This window comes from Pogoniulus pusillus, chromosome 8 (assembly GCF_015220805.1).
Source record: "Pogoniulus pusillus isolate bPogPus1 chromosome 8, bPogPus1.pri, whole genome shotgun sequence".
NCBI lineage: Eukaryota > Metazoa > Chordata > Aves > Piciformes > Lybiidae > Pogoniulus > Pogoniulus pusillus.
This window is the reverse complement of record NC_087271.1, coordinates 23,579,012-23,599,029: the sequence shown is the minus strand read 5'-3', so window position 1 is coordinate 23,599,029 and position 20,018 is coordinate 23,579,012. Positions and strand designations below refer to the sequence as shown.

Here is a 20,018-nt window from a genome sequence, read left to right as displayed (position 1 = left end):
GTGGATCTTTCCCTCTCAAAAAGGGGGAACATCTAGTATACTCCTATTCTTTGACCCAACAGAGAGGTGCAACAGAACATTTTATAACTGACAACTGCTACATTCTTCTAGACCTATGCTGTGTGAGGGCTGCTATTTTATTATTTGTCATATTCAGTAAAAAATGACAGACTGGCAGATCTTGTTCTTCACAAAAAGAGTGATTGGCCACTGGAATAGGCTGCCCTCAGAGATGGTAGAGTCATGTTTAAAAAGAGGCTGGATGAAGCACTAAATGCCATGGTTTAGTTAATTAGAAGGTGTTAGGTGATGGGCTGGACTGATCAATTCTGTGACCTTGATTCCATTTACCAGGAAATTACCAAGAAAGTGTGTTTTTTTTTTTGTCTCTGTCATTGCCTCAGATACCACAGCTCTTCCACTTAATGTACTGCAAGATTCCCAAAGCAGAACCTACTATCTGTGTTCCTAAATCTTAGCAGGAATTATAGTGTCTATGATCCTAGAAAAAAAGGCAGGTTAACTAGAAGAGCAGTTGGGACTCTTGGTTTGTTTCCTCAGTTCTGTTTTCTCTTGGTAGCACTTTGAGACAGAAACTTTATACCCTCCAGTTCCTTTACAATGAGTTTTGCCACTCTTAAGTGTCACATTTGAGACGCCTATAAAAATTATTTACTTAATTACCTGCTGACTCACTGGGTGAGGACTTGGAATTGGTCTGGGAGATAAATCCTCATCTTCTACACCAGAGTCATGATCACTTGCTGACAACTTGCTGGGTGAACAGCCTTGGGAAGGACTAGAACCAACAAATCAAACTAAAAATGTTTGCTTGTCAGATCAAGCAGCAGTAACAAAACCTTCACATTTTTCACTATGCCATCTACAGTGCAGTATCAGCATCATTTCTACAAGCAGCAGTTGCTATACATCTCCTTGGTTAGCTGGGGAGTTCACACAGTACTAAGATCAAACAGTGAAAATACCAAGGCTGGTTTTGGGCAACAAGATACAAACGCTCCCTCCCCACATCCCTCAGATGTACACACTTTTAAAGTGACATTCTAACAGCAAAGCATTGATTTATATTAAAGATAGGGAGTGCTACAGTAAAGATTCTAACATTGTTTAAAGGAAAAGAAATGCTATCTTATAGTCATAGACAAAAATTTGATGGGTAAGTCAGGTTCTTAAAAAAAAAATCCCTGTTTCAACCTATCCACATCTTTCAGCTCTGAAAAGAAGTCAGAAGGGAAAAGTAATTTTTACCAACTTAAGTAGATTTCAATTAAAGATTTGCTTCAAAAGGACAGATCTCCCAGAAAGCTTCAAACAGTGAATTAAGCTCCATCAATAAGGAAGCTTTTTTAGAAGCATCCACTGTATAAATTACAACCACCGGTATCAAGAGTAGACTATGAGCAGCTTCTCTGGGAGTATGGTCAGCTTGACCACCTTGCTTGAAGAATATTAACTCTATGAATAAGCAAAAGCATATACACAGATTTTAATGTGAGAAGTCACTGTATGCATAGCTAAACTGAGAGGCAGCAAAGCAAAGGTCAGAAAAGTCTTCATCCAATGAACACAATATTTATATACAAATGACAACTGAAAGATTTACCTTCTGATAGGAAGTTTCTGGCAAACTCTGCTGAAGAACTCAGTTTCTGCATTTTGGTTTTCTGCACTCAACTCAAACTGCAGAGGGCTCTTGTCTGAAGGTTCAACATTCTGGAATGAAATTTTCTGTATTTGTGAAGCATGAAACTTTCAACTTTTAATCACCAGAGTGCTACTACTCCCAAAGAAGCAGTTTTAAGGACATTTGTATCTGATTATTTGCTGCTTGTCCTCTACTTTCAATTGTCAGTTCTTTCACCAGTACAAGAAGGCAGGCAACTTCCCTTCCTGTTTAAAACTGTTCCCCCTGCTTCTCTGCAAAGTAGCTAATTATAGCCAAGAGCAGATGCTTCCTTGCTGTAACTGCTTAAATACTCTTCCACAAGCCTTCATCACTATAGAAAACAGCAACTGTTCTGATACTGTTCCACACACCACTGCTGAGCAAGTCCTGAAGACAATAGTAATCAGCCTCTATTATGAGGTTGGGCATCTTCATAAAGCTATGCTGTCCCTAGGCTAAATGTGAGAACAGGGAAATTTAACTGGAAAGAGTAAGCAGAACAAGGAAGGCACTACCTTAGCTGTTGCTGTGCAGAACACAGCATTTTTCAAACAGATTTAAGAAGTTCAGGTTTTGAACAAGCCTAGAAAAAACAGTTAAGGAACTGAGATTTTCTGTGGGTTCCTCAAACTCTTTTAGTTATCTCCCAGACATTGTATCACCAAACTCTTTCAGTGAGTTACTTTGCATTAAGACAAAATTATTCCTGCTTTGTTGCTTTACCATAGCAAGAAACCTGCAGATTAGTAAGGCTGGAAAAGACCTTTAAGATCAAGTCTAACTGTATCCCAACTACCATGACCACTAAACCAATCCTGAAGCACCACATCTACATGCTTCTTGAACACCTCTAAGAATAGCAACTCTGCCATCTCCCTGTTCCAACACCTCACCATGCTAGGTCATTCCTAGTGTCCAATCTAGACCTCTCCTGGCACTACTTAAACCCATTTCCTCTCATCCCATCACTAGTTACTTAAGAGAAGAGACCAACACCAGCCTCACTACAACCTCCTTTCAGGTAGTTGTAGAGAGCAGCAAGACCTCCACTTAGCCTTCCCTTCAGACTGAACAATTCCAGCTGCTCTTAGTATGACCAGCACTTCAAATCCTTCACCAACCTCATTACTCTTCTCTGGAAACTTTTCAGTTTCTCAACATCTTTCCTACCCTGTGGTGACCAAAAATGAACATAGTACTCAAACTGTGGCCTCACCAGGGCCGAATACAAGGGCACAATCACTTCAAGATGCCATTGGCCTTCTTGGCCACCCAGGCACACTGATGGCTCACATTCAGCTAGCTGTCCACCAGCATCCCCAGCTCCTCTTCCACTGGGCTGCTTTGCACTCTTCTCCAAGCCTGTAGCATTGCTTGGGGTTGTTCTGATCAGAGTGCAGGACCTAGGACTTGGTATTAAACCTCATTTGGTTGACCTCAGACCACCAAGCTGAGATCTACAGCTTTGCTCCCCAGAAAGCACCAATGTACATCGCCCACTGCAGCTGTCAGATGTGTCCTGCATGCACATAACACTGAAGCTTAGCAAATGCTACAGGAAATCAGAAGCTCTGCTCATAAAGCCAAAATGTCACTGGTAAGGACAAGCACAACACAGAACAGTACACTTTGAAAAAAAGATATTCTTAATGCTATCAGAAAAGCAAGTGTTTGCTGACTTTGGAGGCCACCTCTCAATTTGAGAAGCTGAATTTACAGTAATCACTATGAAAAGGAAGCTTTATAGAGCTACATAATTTTCAAACACTGCAGTTCCATTTGGGTCACATTATTTATAGTGACTCCTCCCTTAAGAATTTACATTAAAAGTCAAATTTTGAAGTACACAATGCATTAGGAAATCAAGCCACTTACTTTGAAGAGGTGCACAGCCTCACTACATGTCAGGATCTGAAAGCCTAGCTCAGTCTGTCCACTGCATGGAATGCACTCATAGAACTCTGGCTCCTTGTGTGTTAACGAATAAAGCACAATAAGAAAACTCCCAGATTCTGAAAAAACTCTAAAATAGAAAACCAAAACACATATTAAAAAACAATTTAAGGAGAAATAAGAACTTCTATATGCTGAGCAAACTATTATACAGTTTAGAAGTTGGTGAATCGCTTCATTGAGTGGTGCTAAGCTTGAGGCAGAGCAGATGGTCTTATGACTGTTGTTACATGTAAGAATCCAAGTAAAAAAATTGGAATAATTCATTTACTCTCAAGCCTTTAGGATCACTTAGTACTTTAAACAAATTCCTGGAAGACTTCACTCATAGCATGGAAGAAAACATCTGTAAAAATTATGTTGTGATTTGTATTTTTTTTTCCATAATTGAAGTTGTATGATAAAAGACACTTAAGTGTTTCAGCTATACCCAAACATTTAAAAAATGCTCACTAGCAAACAGGTATCTATTCTGCCACTAAAATTATATTGATTTTTTTTCCTACAGGTTGAGAACAGCAACTAACAACAGTCAACATTTAACACAAAAGATGAAAGGCAATAGAAATAATATGCATTTCTAGGAAAACGTAGTACTGCTTTCAGAGAAATATTTCTTTTTATAGCACTTGAAATATGCTTGTTTGGGGAGGATGCTATTTTGTCCTTTGAATATTATGTGTGACAGAGAAAGCAGTAGGAGCAAGATGCATTCATAAACAAGTTTTAAAACTCTGCTTACAACTTAAGAGTTAAAAATGTACGATGCACAGATTAAGCAGCTAGTCTGCGGAGGTTAATTCTCCTTGCATGGTTCATTGAATCTGCCTAATCCACTTCAAAGATGGAATCAGTGAAAGTTAATGAGAGTCAAGCATCTAACTTGTCTATTTAATAGTCTAATTGGGCTCTTATCTATATTTGGGCATATTTAAATTGTTAAGGGAAAAAACCTGTTCTGTAATTACAGACATCTGTTCACCAAATGTGGTTTTATTTCATAATTTAAAAGCAAGTGTGGTTGAGCAGAAGAAATTCTTATGCATACAACACATCTCCAAGTCTCACTTACTTAAAAAGCAGTTTTAAAGTATAAACATTTGAGCTTCCACACAAACAGAAGCCGGCAAATGTTACAAGTCAAAAGATGTAGAGAATGAAGAATGACTATCTACTAATAACCACAAAAAAGCACTTAAAAAACCCAAGAAGGTATTAGCTCCAAATCAGTATGCTCAGGATGTTGGTCAGATATAACCAGGGATAAAGCTTAGGTCAAAGAAAACAGTCATAAGAAAACTTCTAAACCAAAACTACCACTGTTTAAACTACTGCTTCCTGCTTCTTATTTAAACTTAAATGCAGTGACCTTAATGAAATTAACATTTACCCTTTTCTGTCTTTGAGGTATAAGCCAAAGTTTCTAACACCTCACTCAAGGAAATATTTCTGAGGCAGAGGTCAAAACCAGAAGGAACAATTACAACTGCCTTACCTCCTATGTAACATACAAATCATAGAATTCTTTGAACAGAGCCCATGCCATGCATTTCTGTGGAATACGTTTGTAGGCAGCCAACAGCTTCTATGTTTTATAGATAAAAGTGACTTGCCTTTCCTGAATTGAAGAGCTGAATAAATATCGCAAGCAACAGGCCCAGACTTGAGGACTACAGATATGAGTAACTCCACTCAGCCAACTAGAAGTGAGAAGAAATATCCAATTAGACACAGTTCTATTACCAAGTTTTCACTATGTAATCCTTCAAATGCATCTCAAATCACTGTGCACTAATCTGTACAAACAGAGCCAAACACTTACACTCCAACTAATGGGAGAGCATATGCCTTGGGATCAGACTCAAGCAGCAAAAGCAATTTTCGGGTCTGGTCCATAGTAAGGTAGCTGCAAGAAAGCAGATGTTGGGAATTTTTAGTGGTTTGGAAGGCAGTCTTTCAGGAAAAACAAACAAACAAAACCCACCTATCCTGAAGAGACAAAGGCAGTTTTAGAAAATACTGTAAAAAGATTCAGGAGGGAAAAAACCCTTGGCAAAACCCTAACCATTCTTCCTCCCCACTTACAGAAATGAAATTCCTCAGCTTTGCACAAGAATGACCAAGGACAAAGTGTCCTACCTATTATGCTGGTCATAACAAATCCAGAAGTGCAAGCCATGCTAAAATTCAAGAGTAACTTTCAGTGAGGCATTCACAACGTTTCTCTCCAAATAAAATAACATTTAGTTGCCTCAAAATATTCCCTTGACTTATCCTTAGTTGACCCTACTAAATTCATTATCAGTCAGATTGACAATTCCTCAATACCATCTTACAAGCACTATTAACAGAAAAGGCTTTGGTTCACATTCACCTGACTTTCATTCTGGGGCAAGCACTGACATTGCTGATAAAGCTGGATGCTGTTTATGTTTATTATGTTGACTAGAGCTGTGTGTCCCCAGTAGAAAGATGGTTTTGCTTAAGTCCAAAGCAAGAACTCCTACCGAACCAGTTCAGATTTTTGTCCCACTTCATTTCCTGCTTCTTGCTTGCAACTTTTTCAATCCTTTCAAATCCAAGAAGTTGTTTTTATGCCAGTTATTCTACTGCAAAGCTACACACAGGTTTAGACAACGCAACAAACTGCCAGGCAACTTGGATAGCTTCAGCATCATCCTTTACTCACCCACATTTGTACGTTCCTTGAACTTGGGCAATATTCATAGGACTGTTCAAATTTCTTGCTAGGGCTGTGGGAATAATTGGGACAGACTTCACAGGTGTGTATTCCAATATGTTTGCTGCAGTAATAGAAGCCCAGTAAAAATTAAAATGCAGATTATCCAGGTGTGGGGAATTTTGTAGGGGCTGTTGCTTTGCAATCGATATGTAGGCGATTGGAACACAGCGGGTAAGACACCGGTCAGCCCAAGGACACTGTGTCCGCTTCGTGCTTTCTATGAAAAAAAAAGCAGAGTTGGCCTGAGGATGTTGCGTCCTTGTGATACAGCTGTGCAAAGTAAAACAAGTAATGAATCAGTCATGAATATACCATAGAACAAAGGATCTGCACATCTGGAAATGTAGGGTTTGATATATGAGCACACGTACTGCTTATAAAAATACCTTTTTGTATCTACTAATGATTATGCTTTAAACCACAAAAATGTATTGCATGGACCAATTAGAAATCGACATGTAATCCTGTAATAGTATAAAAAGCCTTCTGATTTGTGTATTAAATGTCTTACATTTACAATCCATATTGGATTCTGTAAGTCCATTTCCTCAACTTTGGGAACAGTCAGCATGCTAACAGCGCCTAACAGCGACATCTGGTGACCCCGACGTGATCAGCAAGAGACCTGATACCCGGGAAGAGAGCTGAGCTGACTGCAAAGCGGGGAAAAAGAAAAGAAATTCCGCGGCGGCTGCGGCCGGACGTCCGAGAGAGGCGTGAGTGGTACCACGGATTTTCGACTCAGCGGGTGAGTCGGCTGCCTTGAGCAGGGAAAAGGCGCGGAATGGGGAATACGGCCCCGGGAATAGAAAAAGCTTCTGTTGAAGCCTTGTTGAAATTTGGACAGAAAGCTGGAGACCCGCTGGATCGGGCTCTAGTGACAGATTTGTTGTCTTGGGCACGCCGTAGAGGCTTACTCAAGGAAACTGCACAAGTTTTTAAAGACGAGACGTGGAAGCGTATAGGGGAGGAAATATGGGAATCTGTCCAGACTGATAATAAAGAAGCAAAAAGACTTGCTTCAACCTATCGACAGATCAGTCTCTTAGTACAAAAAATAGGAGCGGAGGCAGAAGTTGAAGCAATAATTCAGACCATCTTGAAAGACGCTAAAAATAAAGTAACATCGGGATCGGGGGCGGAGACAAAAACTGCCGCGGAGACAAAAACTGAGATAAAAACTGAGACGAAAACTGTTTGCCCTGCTACCCAAGGTCCTTACGATTATCTCATTCCTGATTGGGACCCCGATAAGGGAGCGGGAGGTTCACAAGTCCCCGAGCCTATGGAAGTGGGACAAGCGGTACCATCAGCTCCGCAAATAGATCCTGCAACTGTCCCTCTGCCTCCTGAGGAAGAGGAGTTAAAGACTCTTTTACATGAGCAGGCAGATGCAATGACTAAACTATTGAATGAGATGCAACGGTTGGATAAAGGTTCCAAATCAAGGGTGGTTAAAGAGAGTTATCGCAAGGCACATAAGTCTATTGTTGAAGGTCTGAAAAATGTTGAGAAACAATTAACAAAGATTGAGTCTGGTAATTGTGTTCACCCTGCTGCTGTTACTGAAGAGAAAAATACAGATGGTAAAATGTCAGTGGAAGGGGTTCGTCAACGGGTGTTACAAAGTATCAGAGATGGTGAAATGAACATAGAGGAGGGCGATTGGTATTTGCGGTCTAAGTATGGTTCAGAAGCGAGACTGTCTGCGGAGGATAAGAGAAAGCTTGCAGATTGGTTTGCATTGTATCCTCAGTATAAAAGGAAAGAGGATTCAGCAAGTGGAATGGTGGATGATGTCTGGAAGTGGTGGAGAGGGAAAGCGAATGAGGAAAAGTCAAAGGAGACTCCTAAACAGAGAAATTCTGATTACATTCCAAAAGATCCCAACTTTGACATGTCAAACCGGTGGAAGGGAGTTGTAACCAATGCTGAAATTACTGGGGATTTTCAGTTTACAGCTGCACCAGTAACTATTGATAATAATGGACAGAGAAACTGGCAGCCTATAGACTGGACCACAGTTGCCAAAATACAGAAAGCAATTTTAGATTATGGAATAGACAATCGACTGGTCAGAAGACAGATGGAAACATTTATAAAACATCAGACACTAATACCCACAGACATTAAACATCTGTTTGAACTGATGCTGGGACCTACGAGTTATATGATGTTTGTTAACAAGTGGCAGGAAAGATTAGAGCAGAAACAGCTTGATAACTTGACACTGCCGCACGGAGATCCCTTACGGGTGGCCTCCCTAGAGCAATTGATGGGGAACGGTCAGTACGTTGACCCACAGCGGCAAGCTGCGCTAGACTTGCGAATTCTGGCTCAAAGCAAAGTGGCTGCCCTTGAAGCTTTCGCCAGTTTGCCACAGGTCGGCACTCCAAAACAACCATACTTGCAAATTAAACAGAGAGACTCTGAGTCATTTATGGCATTTGTTGACAGAATTACAGAAGGTGTTGAAATGGCACCTGACATTCCAGCCAACATGAAAGAGACATTGGTAAAAGAGATTGCTATGCAAAATGCCAATGCTGCCTGTCGGAGGTTAATTGCCACTTTACCCCCTGCTGCTTCTTTACTGCAAATGGTAGAACAATGTTCTCGAGCCCCGATGGAAGAAGAGAAGGAAAAGGCTCGAATTCATGCCTCTGCATTAGCAGCTGCATTGTCCAAATGCTCGCCACAAGGAAAGGGGGACAAGGGCTCAAATCCTGTATGTTTTAAATGTGGACAGACGGGACATTTTAAAAAGCATTGTCCTACAATTAAGGCTGTTACTAACCAAGTATCGTCGATGAGTTCTCCATTCGCAGGTACCTGCAACAAGTGTGACAAGTTCGGACACAGAGCATCAGACTGCAAATCCCGATTTAAGAAGGATGGAACACCTCTTGTGCCCCAGCAGGGAAACGGGGGAGGCCGCGTGGGGGGCGCGGCTCAGACCTCATCTTAAGCGACCGGACCCCCCACAACGGAGGCTGCCTCGACGATCTACTCGCCGCCACCAGAGGAAGCGCTGGCCTCGATTTGGTCGTAAGTGAAACAATAACAATCACAACACAGGAGGTTACACTAATCCCTACTACCAGTAAAGGACCATTAGGGTATGGACTTTCTGCCTTGCTAATAGGAAGATCTTCAGCTACAAGAACTGGAATTTTTGTACAACCAGGATTAATCGATAGTGACTTCACAGGAGTTATTCACATTATGGTTAATGTTTTTACACCACCAATTACCATTCCAAAAGGCAGTAAGATAGCACAATTGATTCCTTTCAAAGCCTGTGTACCACATTCAACACCTAAAATCAGAGGAACAGGAGGGTTTGGGTCTACAGAGCCACTAATAGCTTTCTCTGAGGTGATAACTAACAACAAACCTACACGTTCTGTTACCATTATCCATCCCGATACTCAGATCACCCCTAAAACCATTACAGCTGAGATGATGATTGACACGGGTGCAGATGTCACTATAGTGCCAGCTGCATATTGGCCAAAAGCGTGGCCAATTGTAAATTCATCTGAGAAGGTTTTGGGAATAGCAGGACTAGCAGAAATGAGAAAAAGTGCTGTGTTATTGGACATCAAAGACAATGAGGGGAACATTGCAAAAGTAACACCTGTAATCATGGACACACCCTTATGGTTGCTAGGTCGAGATGTACTCTCCCAATGGCAACTTGTTTTGTCTACTCCTTTTCCATAGCGGCCACTGACAAAGGTGCTCTTCCCACTATTAAGCTGACTTGGAAAACTGATAAGCCTGTGTGGGTTGATCAGTGGCCGCTCACTGATGAAAAATTGGAGCACCTGAACCAGCTTGTGGATGAACAATTAGAGAAAGGCCATATAAAAGAATCTTTTAGTCCTTGGAACACTCCAGTTTTTGTTATACAGAAAAAATCAGGAAAATGGCGATTTTTGCACGATCTTCGTGCTGTTAATGAGCAAATGACGCCAATGGGAGCGTTACAACCAGGCCTACCTTCTCCAGCTGCAATACCTGTTAATTGGGCTGTCTACATTATTGATCTTAAGGATTGTTTCTTTAGTATTCCACTCGATCCTGCTGATACTCAACGATTTGCCTTTAGTATACCATCAAAGAATAACAGTGCCCCCATGAGAAGATTTGAATGGATAGTTCTGCCACAGGGAATGCGTAATAGCCCAACCATATGTCAATGGTATGTTAACCAAGCATTACAAAATTGGAAGAGTTCACACCCTACATACGTGGTATTACATTATATGGATGATATCTTGATTGCTTCTCCCATTCCCTTAACAGAAACTGAAAAGACTACATTATCACAGACTCTTAAGCACTGGGGATTGACAATTGCAAAAGATAAGATTCAGGCCCAAGAACCATGGAATTATCTAGGACTGATAGTGACAGAAAGCAGAATCAGACCTCAAAAAATTACACTACATGTGAAAATAGAAACAGTGAACGATGTCCAAAAATTATTAGGAGAATTGCAATGGATCAGACAATGGATAGGGATTACTAATAAAGATCTTGAACCCCTTAGAGAGTTGCTAAAAGGATCAAAACATCCAGCAGAACCTAGAGTTTTGCAAAACCAGCACTATGAGGCACTTGAAAAAATTAATAACAAAATAGCTGAATTACAAGCATATCGTTACAATACTGCCTTGCCAATCAATGTTTATTTATGCCAACAAGACAATGATTACTATTTGGCAATAGGACAGGAACAGGATCAGAAGACATTCCTACTATTGGAGTGGTTATTTCCAAAAAGTCAGCCTCATGCATCACTGTTACACAAACTTGACCTTGTTGGTTCCTTGCTGTTAAAGGCAAAACGTAGAGTACGTCATGTTTTTGGGGTAGAAGTAACTAAGATTGTGTTACCATTTGCAATGAAATCAGTGGTAGAAGAATGGTGTAACATGTCATATTCTTTTGCTACTGCAGTGATTGCTACATCTATTGATAATCATTATCCTGCATTTCCTTTATTTGGTACTCAATTGATGTTAAACCAGAAAGCACTGAAATGTGAACAACCTATTGAAAATGGTGTTACAGTTTTTACTGATGCTTCTGGGAAAACACACAAATATGGCTATGCTAAATGGTGTGACACTTCCAAACAATGGAAGACTGTAGTGAAAGAACTAGAAGGAGTTTCTGTTCAATGCCTTGAACTCAAAGCAGTAACAATGGTGTTTGAAGACTTTGTAAATATCCCTGTAAATATTATTACTGATTCTATGTATGTAGCTTCTGTTGTGAATCGAGTAGAGGAGTCAATTATTGGACACATTTCTAACAAGGTTATTGAAGCTGTGATTATTCAATTGTTGAATTTGATTCTAAACAGAAAATGTTTATATTTTTGTACTCATATCCGTAGTCATACTAACTTGCCTGGATTCTTGTCAGAAGGAAACGCGAAAGCCGATGAGGTGGTGAGTGCTGGAGCCCAGCAAAATGATACTGATGAACCTTCTGTTTCTATCAAATCAGCCACTCAGGCAATTAAGCAAGCACAAGTAAGTCATGCATTCTTTCACCAATCTGCAAAAAGTTTGTCTAAGGAATTCTCTATATCTCTGCAAACTGCTCGTGGCATTATTGCCTCGTGTCCTGATTGTGCCAAGGTCTCACCCCTACAATCAGAAGGCACTAATCCTAGGGGGACTGAGGCAAGAGAGTTATTTCAAACAGACATTACAATTGTTCCGTCATTTGGACGTCTAAAATATGTTCATGTCACAGTAGATACCTATAGTTCAGCCTTGTGGGCATCTGCCATGACATCATCGGGGGCGTCAGCAACGTGTCGACATTGGAGAATGGCATTTGCTGTATTAGGAAACCCCCAAACAATTAAGACAGACAATGGTCCAAATTATAAAAGCCAAATTGTTGAAGCGTTTCTTTCAGCCTGGAATATCAAACATTTATTTGGAATTCCTTACAATAGCACAGGACAGGCAATTGTTGAAAGAAAGCATTCTGATCTCAAACGATATATTGCCATTTTTCAAAGACAGGGGGAGTTTTCCCATTCCCACTCCCCCCACGATATTCTTTCAAAGGCCATTTATGTTTTAAATTGGAAACTCTGGTCACAAAAGTCGAATCAAGAAGTTGGGTCAACCCCTATCTTTAGACATTTTACTCAAAACAATCCTTTAAAAGAAACACACGTTTCTGTGCAAGCTTGGGACCCCTCATCAGCCACCTGGAATGGACCATGGAGATTAATAACTTGGGGTCGTGGGTATGCTTGTGTCATTACAGAGGACGGAGAGCGGTGGTTGCCAGCCAAGTGGGTGCGACCCTGGCTACATGCTGAAACCAAGGAAAACAAGGAGGATGATCAAACGGCAATAGAAGAAATTGCTGACTTAGAAGCTGCACACAACGTCACCAGAGACAACTGATCTGAGCTAAATGTTGAACAATATGTATTGGTTATCTGCTATTGTAATTATTTTTGTGGTGCAGGAGAATTTTGGGTGGGGTAGTGAAGACAACTTTTGGGTGAATTGGGCAAAGGAGACAAATAACCCATCCTTTTGCTTACACTTATCAGCAGCCACAGACCCATTTAAAACATGCCTGATAGGGTTGCCATTTGATGATCAACGCACTTTGGTAGCCTCCTTTTCATCTCTCACACATCAAGATTGTTCTACAGCAAAAAGTATAAGTCATTGTATGGCATTAATAGTTGCAAGCCTCAATGACCCTTTACCATGGGATCCTCAAGAGTTCAACCTGTTAGGAAGTAGAATGCCAAATCAGTCAGGATGTCTGATATTTGGCTCGTACAATCTGACGAATCGTCAAATAACAGATCTAACATCCTATCACTTTCCTTATTGGAGTACCTCTGATTTTTGTGCTAAAGACACGGTTTATGGTTGGAACACAAATGGTATGTGCCTTAACATTACCAAAGCCTTAAGATTGCCTAGAAATGTGTTCCTGATCTGTGGTAGAAGAGCGTGGCCTGGAATCCCAAAAGAAAGTAACGGAGGGCCATGTTACATTGGTCACCTTTCTTTGCTAACTCCTACTTCAGAATTTATCCGAAATCATATTGCAAGTAGTGCAACTCTATTAAGAAATCGTAGAAATGTAGAAATGTTAACCTCTGATTGTAATGATGAAGTGGAACTTTGGTCTCATACAGCAAGAGTTTTTGGAGCATTGTTTCCTCCTATAGGAACAGCACATGCCTTGTCAGCCATTCAGAGATTAGCATGTTGGACAGCAAAACAAGCTAATGTTACTACTAGTGTTATTTCTCAGCTTGCAGTAGATCAAAATAGTTTGCGAAAGGCTACCCTGCAAAATAGAGCAGCTATAGATTACTTGCTTTTAGTACAAGGAAAAGGCTGTGAAGATGTAGAAGGAATGTGTTGTTTTAACTTGTCTGATCATAGTGATTCAATCCATAAAAAGGTAGACTGGCTTCAGCATCATACAGAGAGAATTACAGCGAATCATAACCCCTTTGATGATTGGCTAATGTCATGGGGAATTTCAGCTTGGGCAAAAGAGTTAATCAAAACTGTAGGAATAGTATTGCTTATTGTTATTGTTGTGTTATTTTTAGGACCCTGCATCTTCCGATGTCTATCCTGGCAGATGCATCGGATCGCTGCTACAGTGTTTGAAAAGAAAGGGGGAGATGTGGGGAATTTTGTAGGGGCTGTTGCTTTGCAATCGATATGTAGGCGATTGGAACACAGCGGGTAAGACACCGGTCAGCCCAAGGACACTGTGTCCGCTTCGTGCTTTCTATGAAAAAAAAAGCAGAGTTGGCCTGAGGATGTTGCGTCCTTGTGATACAGCTGTGCAAAGTAAAACAAGTAATGAATCAGTCATGAATATACCATAGAACAAAGGATCTGCACATCTGGAAATGTAGGGTTTGATATATGAGCACACGTACTGCTTATAAAAATACCTTTTTGTATCTACTAATGATTATGCTTTAAACCACAAAAATGTATTGCATGGACCAATTAGAAATCGACATGTAATCCTGTAATAGTATAAAAAGCCTTCTGATTTGTGTATTAAATGTCTTACATTTACAATCCATATTGGATTCTGTAAGTCCATTTCCTCAACTTTGGGAACAGTCAGCATGCTAACAGCGCCTAACAGCGACATCCAGGTTTTCTGTGAAAGTGATGTGAGCTCTAACAGTGAGCAGTTTAGAAAGGTCCAGCGATTCTTTACTGCAGAGACTGTGTTGCAGACCCTAGAAGCAGGGAAAAGAGAAAAAAGTTAAGTACTCAAGTTTTCTTCGTGTATTGCACTGAGAACTCAAATCATTCATCATAGCAACTATTGCAGTAGGCACACTATTAAAAGCAGTTAATCCAGGTGTCCAAAGGTCATGGCTAGATAATGAATAATGTGAAATACACTTGAAACCAAGCTTTTTATACCTTAGTATTGTTTCATAGAATCAAAGAACGCTTTAGGTTGGAAGAGACCTCAAAGATCATCTAGTTCCAACCCCCCACCATAGGCAAGGACACCTCCCACTAGAACATGATGTATTAAAAAAACCCTGGAGTTACTTAAGTTGTATAACTGGAAGGATCAAGGTGATCTGTCAAAAGTTTTCTTACTTGTATTCAAGAAATCTGTATTTTAACATCCAGATGTGTTCCTGTGTGATCTGGTGTAGGTGATCCTGTTCTGGTAGGGGGGTTGGACTAGATGATCTTTCAATGTGCCTTCCAGCCCCTGATATTCTGTGTATTGTCATGAAATAGTTTGGATGTGAAGCAAGCATTACTTGTATTAGAAGATACCCACAACAACTGCAGGAAAATGCTTACAGGAACAGAAGTGTGTTTAATATGTTATACATCTACAGCAGAGCACACAAGCAACAAGCACATTTCAGCTATGACTACAAACCTGTACAGACTTTACATACTTCCTTGCAAGTCAGTTAGTTGCCTAGCAATACTTGACCAACAATTGCACAACTGCTGCAACTCATTCACAATACATTGGAAAGAAAAAGATGTAGTTTCTTGTTTAAATAGGTTTGCTGCAATTGGTTTTCTGGCTGGTTTTGGCGGTCAGATCAGGTGAAAAGCTGTGGTTAGACAGCAAGATTTTAGACCAAGATGAGCGTGTGAACCTTAAAACACCCGCAAAGGCTAACCAAATTTAATAGTTTGATAGACCTGTCAATGACACTTGACTACTGTGTCCAGTTCTGGGTCCCTCAAAATTTAAGAAAGAGGTTGAGGTGCTTGAACATGTCCAAAGAAAGGCACCAAGGCTGGCGAGGGGGACAAAGCACAGCCCTGTGAAGAGAGGCTGAGGGAACTGGGGGTGTTCATCCTGGAGAAGAGGACACTCAGGGGAGACCTTATTGCTCTCAACAACTACATGAAAGGAGGTCGTAGGCAGGTGGGGTTGGTCTCTTCTGCCAGGCACCCAGTGACAGAATAAGAGGACACAGTCTCAAACTGGGTCAGGGCAGGTTTAGGCTTGGCATTAAGAAGGAATTCTTCATGGAAAGAATGATTGGCATTGGAATGGGCTGCTTGAGGAAGTGGAGGAGTCACCATCCCTGGAGGTGTTTAAGAGGAGGTTGGATGAGGCACTTAGTGCCATGGTTTAGTTAATTAGAAGGTGTTAGGTGATTGGTTGAACTCATCTTGAAGGTCTTTTCCAACACAGTTAATTCTGTGACACTTAAGCAGTTCATTCATAAATGGTCTCTTCCAACCTGGTTAATTCTATGATTCTATGATTCTATGACTAATGGTCTTGCTTCAGTCACAACTTTGCTGTGTTTGAAACTGATGGCCAGAAATCAAATCCTATGCACAAATACAGTCTCCTGCCTAGAAGACAGTTTACCAAGAGACCCAAAAGTTGCTTAAAACTGCCTACCTTGAAAGCCAAGCTGATATCTTCAGCATTGTGCACTATAATATTATCTGAAGAAGGTCCCCAAGCATTAACTGTACATGGAATCAAAAAATCTCCAGGAAGAGATGCAGTTGGAATTTTGCCTGATCCACCAGCAACTTCTCGACCAGGATCAAATCGATCTATTGTTAGTGTTATGCCTTCCCCACCTTTAAAACAGACAAAAAAGTTAGAATACAAGAGCAACAACTCAGGTTCCTTGATAATGTCTTAAGCAACTGACATTGTCTGTATGCCTGATGTTTAAAGTTACCTTCATCAACTGCAAGAATCCCAAGCAAAAAACAGGACAATACTTTCTTTTCATTTTGCTTGGCATGGCGGTAGGCAAGTCGCAAGGTTTTCTCCATCATGGACAACTTCGGGTTTCTAAAAAGAGACAAAGAAGTTTAAGAAGTAGTAAGCTTTGAGCATTTTTAAAGCATTATTTCTTATATTGCAGTGGTTTTAATTTTTTTTCCCCTGGTTCTTTGGAAAGAAGATATACAGAAAGAGCTCAAAGCCCTAAACGATGCAAAGGTAAGAATTAACAACACTGTATAAAGCATCAAAACAATTTTAGCTCTTGTTCTGTGCATCACCCCAAAGTATTCATACTCAGGAAAGCCACATTTCAACTGGAGCAGCTCCACAGAATGCTCTAAACAGTCACCATAACAAGAATACTTTGGCTTAACTAGTTCAAATAAACATCACAAAAGAAACATTTCTTCCTACATACAATACATAGGAAGAAAAACTTTTCTATGGAGAGTAAGCAACAAGGAGAGGGAAAAGTGCTTTCATCTAAAAGGTAACATTGTCACAAAAACTAGAGATGAACACAAGCAGATTATTTTAATAGAAGGTGGGAAAAGTTAGAAAGAATTGGACCAAAATACAGAAACTCTAAAAGACTTCTAATAAGAACAGAACAGGCCAAAAAGCAAAAATAATCTTGATGTGGAGTTCTCTCATTTTAGCACAATATTTAGTGCTGATGCTTTAAGCGGTAGCTGCTGACTAGGTCAGTGGCAAAGGAATGCAAGTATAAAAATTATGTAACCATTCAGCAAAAAAACCTGAAAGGTAGTAAATATGGAATCTTGGGCAGTAAGCACATTGACATTACCTTATGAAACCTTAGAATCATAGAATCAACCGAGTTGGAAGAGACCTCCAAGATCATCCAGTCCAACCTATCACTTAGACTTAGCCAATCAATTAGACCATAGCACTAAGTGTCTCATCCAGTCTTTTTTTTTTTTTAAACACCTCCAGGGATGGTGACTCCATCACCTCCCTGGGCAGCCCATTCCAACGGCAAATCACTCAGTCTGTGAAGAACATCCTCCTAACATCCAGCCTATACCTCCCCTGGCACAACTTGGGACTCTGTCCCCTTGTTCTGTTGCTGGGTGCTTGGGAGAAGAGACCAACCCCCACCTGGCTACTGCCTCCCTTCAGGTAGTTGTAGACAGCAATGAGATCACCCCGGAGCCTCCTCTTCTCCAGGCTGAACAACCCCAGCTCCCTCAGCCTCTCCTCATAGGGTTTGTGTTCCAGGCCTCTCACCAGCTTTGTCACCCTTCTCTGGACACATTCCAGTACCTCAACATCTCTCTTGAATTGAGGAGCCCAGAAATGGACACAGGACTCAAGGTGTGGCCTGACCAGTGTTGAGTACAGGCGAAGAATAACCTCCCTTGTTCTACTGGCCACATAGTGCCTGATACAGCCAGGATGCCATTGACTCTCTTGACCACCTGGACACACTTCTGGCTCACGTTCCTTCATGTTTACTTTGTGCCTTGCCATACATTACACTCGGAAGGCTAAATAAGGCTTTGAATTAGGCAAGTCTCAATTTATGTTAAACTTCAGTCACTTAAAAAGCGTTATTCATACCTGTAGTAGGCAATATGCGAGCCAATGACATCACCCATAGGGACTGGGTCCCAAAGCGCACACTTTGACAGGGGGAAACTGAAAGGGACCATCCTTTCGGAAACAAATCTGGGAAAAAGACCACAGAGAAAAGAAAGGAAAATGGATTAAGCTTAGTACATTTAGAGGAAGGAACAAATGAGCAACACTGTAAGAAAAACAACAAATAGGATTAATAAGCTGTTGGTACCTCTGTTGTTTCAAGCCCAAGTCAACAAAGCAGAAACTGTCTTTATGAAGTTGTCAAGGATATGAACTACAAAGTCAACACAAAACTTCCATTTTCTACCTGCCACTTGCTTCACATAAACTTGGAAGATTATGTGAAGGCCAGAACACAAGCTTACAGATAGAGCTCAAAAAAAAAAAAAGCTGCTCTGGGTAGAATGTAAGAAAGGAAAAGACTACCAGGCATTAAAACCTCCCACAGCACATAAAATGTCTTGGTTTAGCAAACTTAACATTAGATGAACTTTTAAAAGCCCTGATTTAGTCACCTCTTAAAATCACTATTCAAACTACTTAAGCTTGCAGGGCTTCTGAAATAAAGCCTTAAGTCTAGTAATACACTGCAATATTTGCAATTGGACTTAAAAGGGGTCTTAAGAAATTAGTATGTGAACACAAACTTATTTACAGAAACAGGATTAGCTTTTTTTAAGGCGCCTAAACCAAGTATGTTAAGGAAAATAAAAAACGTTTGAGAGTTCACACACATTTAATCACTTTTTAACAAATAAACAAGAACTTCCTTTGCAGTAATTAGAAGCATCAAGCTTCGCCAAGCCGCGTTTGGCTGCGTTTCCTTCAAATCACAGCGAAAAACTTTCTCTAGTTTTCAGGCAGCTCTTTAAACAACTCACCTACCTCTCATGTTTTCAGCGAGTTAATTCATTCCCACTGACAGTCAAATGCCCCCAAAGAAAGCCCCAAACTTAGGCATGTAATAAATGAACCTGTTTAAAAACCCCATTGCTTTCAGTATGCTTTGGCAAGCAGGGGTCAGGAGTAGACTCCCACAGCCCATTACAACCAGAGCGGCACTCGCAGAGCGGCACGGGGCCCAGCGTGCACCCCATGGGCTGTAGGCGATATAGCGGTCCCGGTCGCAAGGAAGGCTACGGCGAACACTCTTAGAGTGGCTTCCCCGACCGGAGCTGGTACCTCAGATCCAGGCCGTGTAAGATAGAGTCCATGAAGGGCGACCGCAGCACTGCTCCTTCCTCCCTGCGGAGGGTCACAGGCGTGGGGCAGCGCTCACGCGTAGGGGCTACCCGCTGCAAGCTCTGCCAGGCACCAGAAGGTCTCGCCAGCGTCCCCTAAGGGAGCTGCTAGCGCTACCCCCCTCCCGCTAATGCCTGACTACTGCCGCGCTACCCGCAGGGAAGTACCGGGAACGGCTCGGCCTCCCTCGGCGGCAGGACGCGTTCCCACCCGCTACCGCGCCTTTCACCACCGACACCCCCCGCCCTGCCGCCAACGGCCTCCAGCCAATCATAACGCAGGGCCGGGCGAACTCCCGCCTCCACTCCCTGCTCCGACCCAATCGGCGCGCAGTGGGAAGCTGGGCAGCTCGACCAATCCGAGCGCCCCCGGGAGCCAACCGCCCGCGCGCGCGCAGGGAGTTTAAACCCGCCGGCGGCTGGGGAACGGCCGGCGCGAGCCGCGCAGCCGCAGTGCGGCGCCGTTGCCATGGCAGTGGCGGGATATGCAAAGTCAACCGAC

General features: G+C 41.6%; 2 protein-coding genes across 9 annotated transcripts in view; one reads left to right on the top strand and one right to left on the bottom strand.

Moving 5' to 3' along the window:
* STIL (STIL centriolar assembly protein) overlaps positions 1–19,752 on the bottom strand; it is a 30,285-nt gene extending 10,533 nt beyond the window's left edge. Inside the window, exons 1-11 of the mRNA XM_064147593.1 lie at positions 19,458–19,752; positions 18,255–18,362; positions 16,621–16,736; positions 16,329–16,516; positions 14,578–14,664; positions 6,330–6,490; positions 5,463–5,546; positions 5,254–5,340; positions 3,563–3,710; positions 1,625–1,734; positions 685–799 (exon numbers count right to left, since the gene is read on the bottom strand). Coding sequence (XP_064003663.1) covers positions 685–799; positions 1,625–1,734; positions 3,563–3,710; positions 5,254–5,340; positions 5,463–5,546; positions 6,330–6,490; positions 14,578–14,664; positions 16,329–16,516; positions 16,621–16,736; positions 18,255–18,362; positions 19,458–19,489 — 1,236 coding nt within the window. The 5' untranslated portion in view covers positions 19,490–19,752. The remainder of the gene's footprint in view (positions 1–684; positions 800–1,624; positions 1,735–3,562; positions 3,711–5,253; positions 5,341–5,462; positions 5,547–6,329; positions 6,491–14,577; positions 14,665–16,328; positions 16,517–16,620; positions 16,737–18,254; positions 18,363–19,457) is intronic.
* On the top strand, positions 7,138–14,501 carry LOC135177506 (uncharacterized). Of its 8 annotated transcripts, none has more exons than XM_064147591.1 (3): positions 7,138–9,431; positions 11,794–11,848; positions 12,687–14,501. In XM_064147591.1, the coding sequence occupies exon 1, from the start codon at positions 7,168–7,170 to the stop codon at positions 9,349–9,351; it is 2,184 nt and encodes a 727-aa protein (XP_064003661.1). In that variant the 5' UTR covers positions 7,138–7,167; the 3' UTR covers positions 9,352–9,431; positions 11,794–11,848; positions 12,687–14,501. The 8 variants fall into 8 exon arrangements, with proteins under 8 accessions (XP_064003661.1, XP_064003660.1, XP_064003658.1 ...); XM_064147590.1 differs by having other exon boundaries at positions 7,138–10,590; XM_064147588.1 differs by having other exon boundaries at positions 7,138–10,590; positions 11,794–11,932.
* Positions 19,753–20,018: the final 266 nt, after the last annotated feature.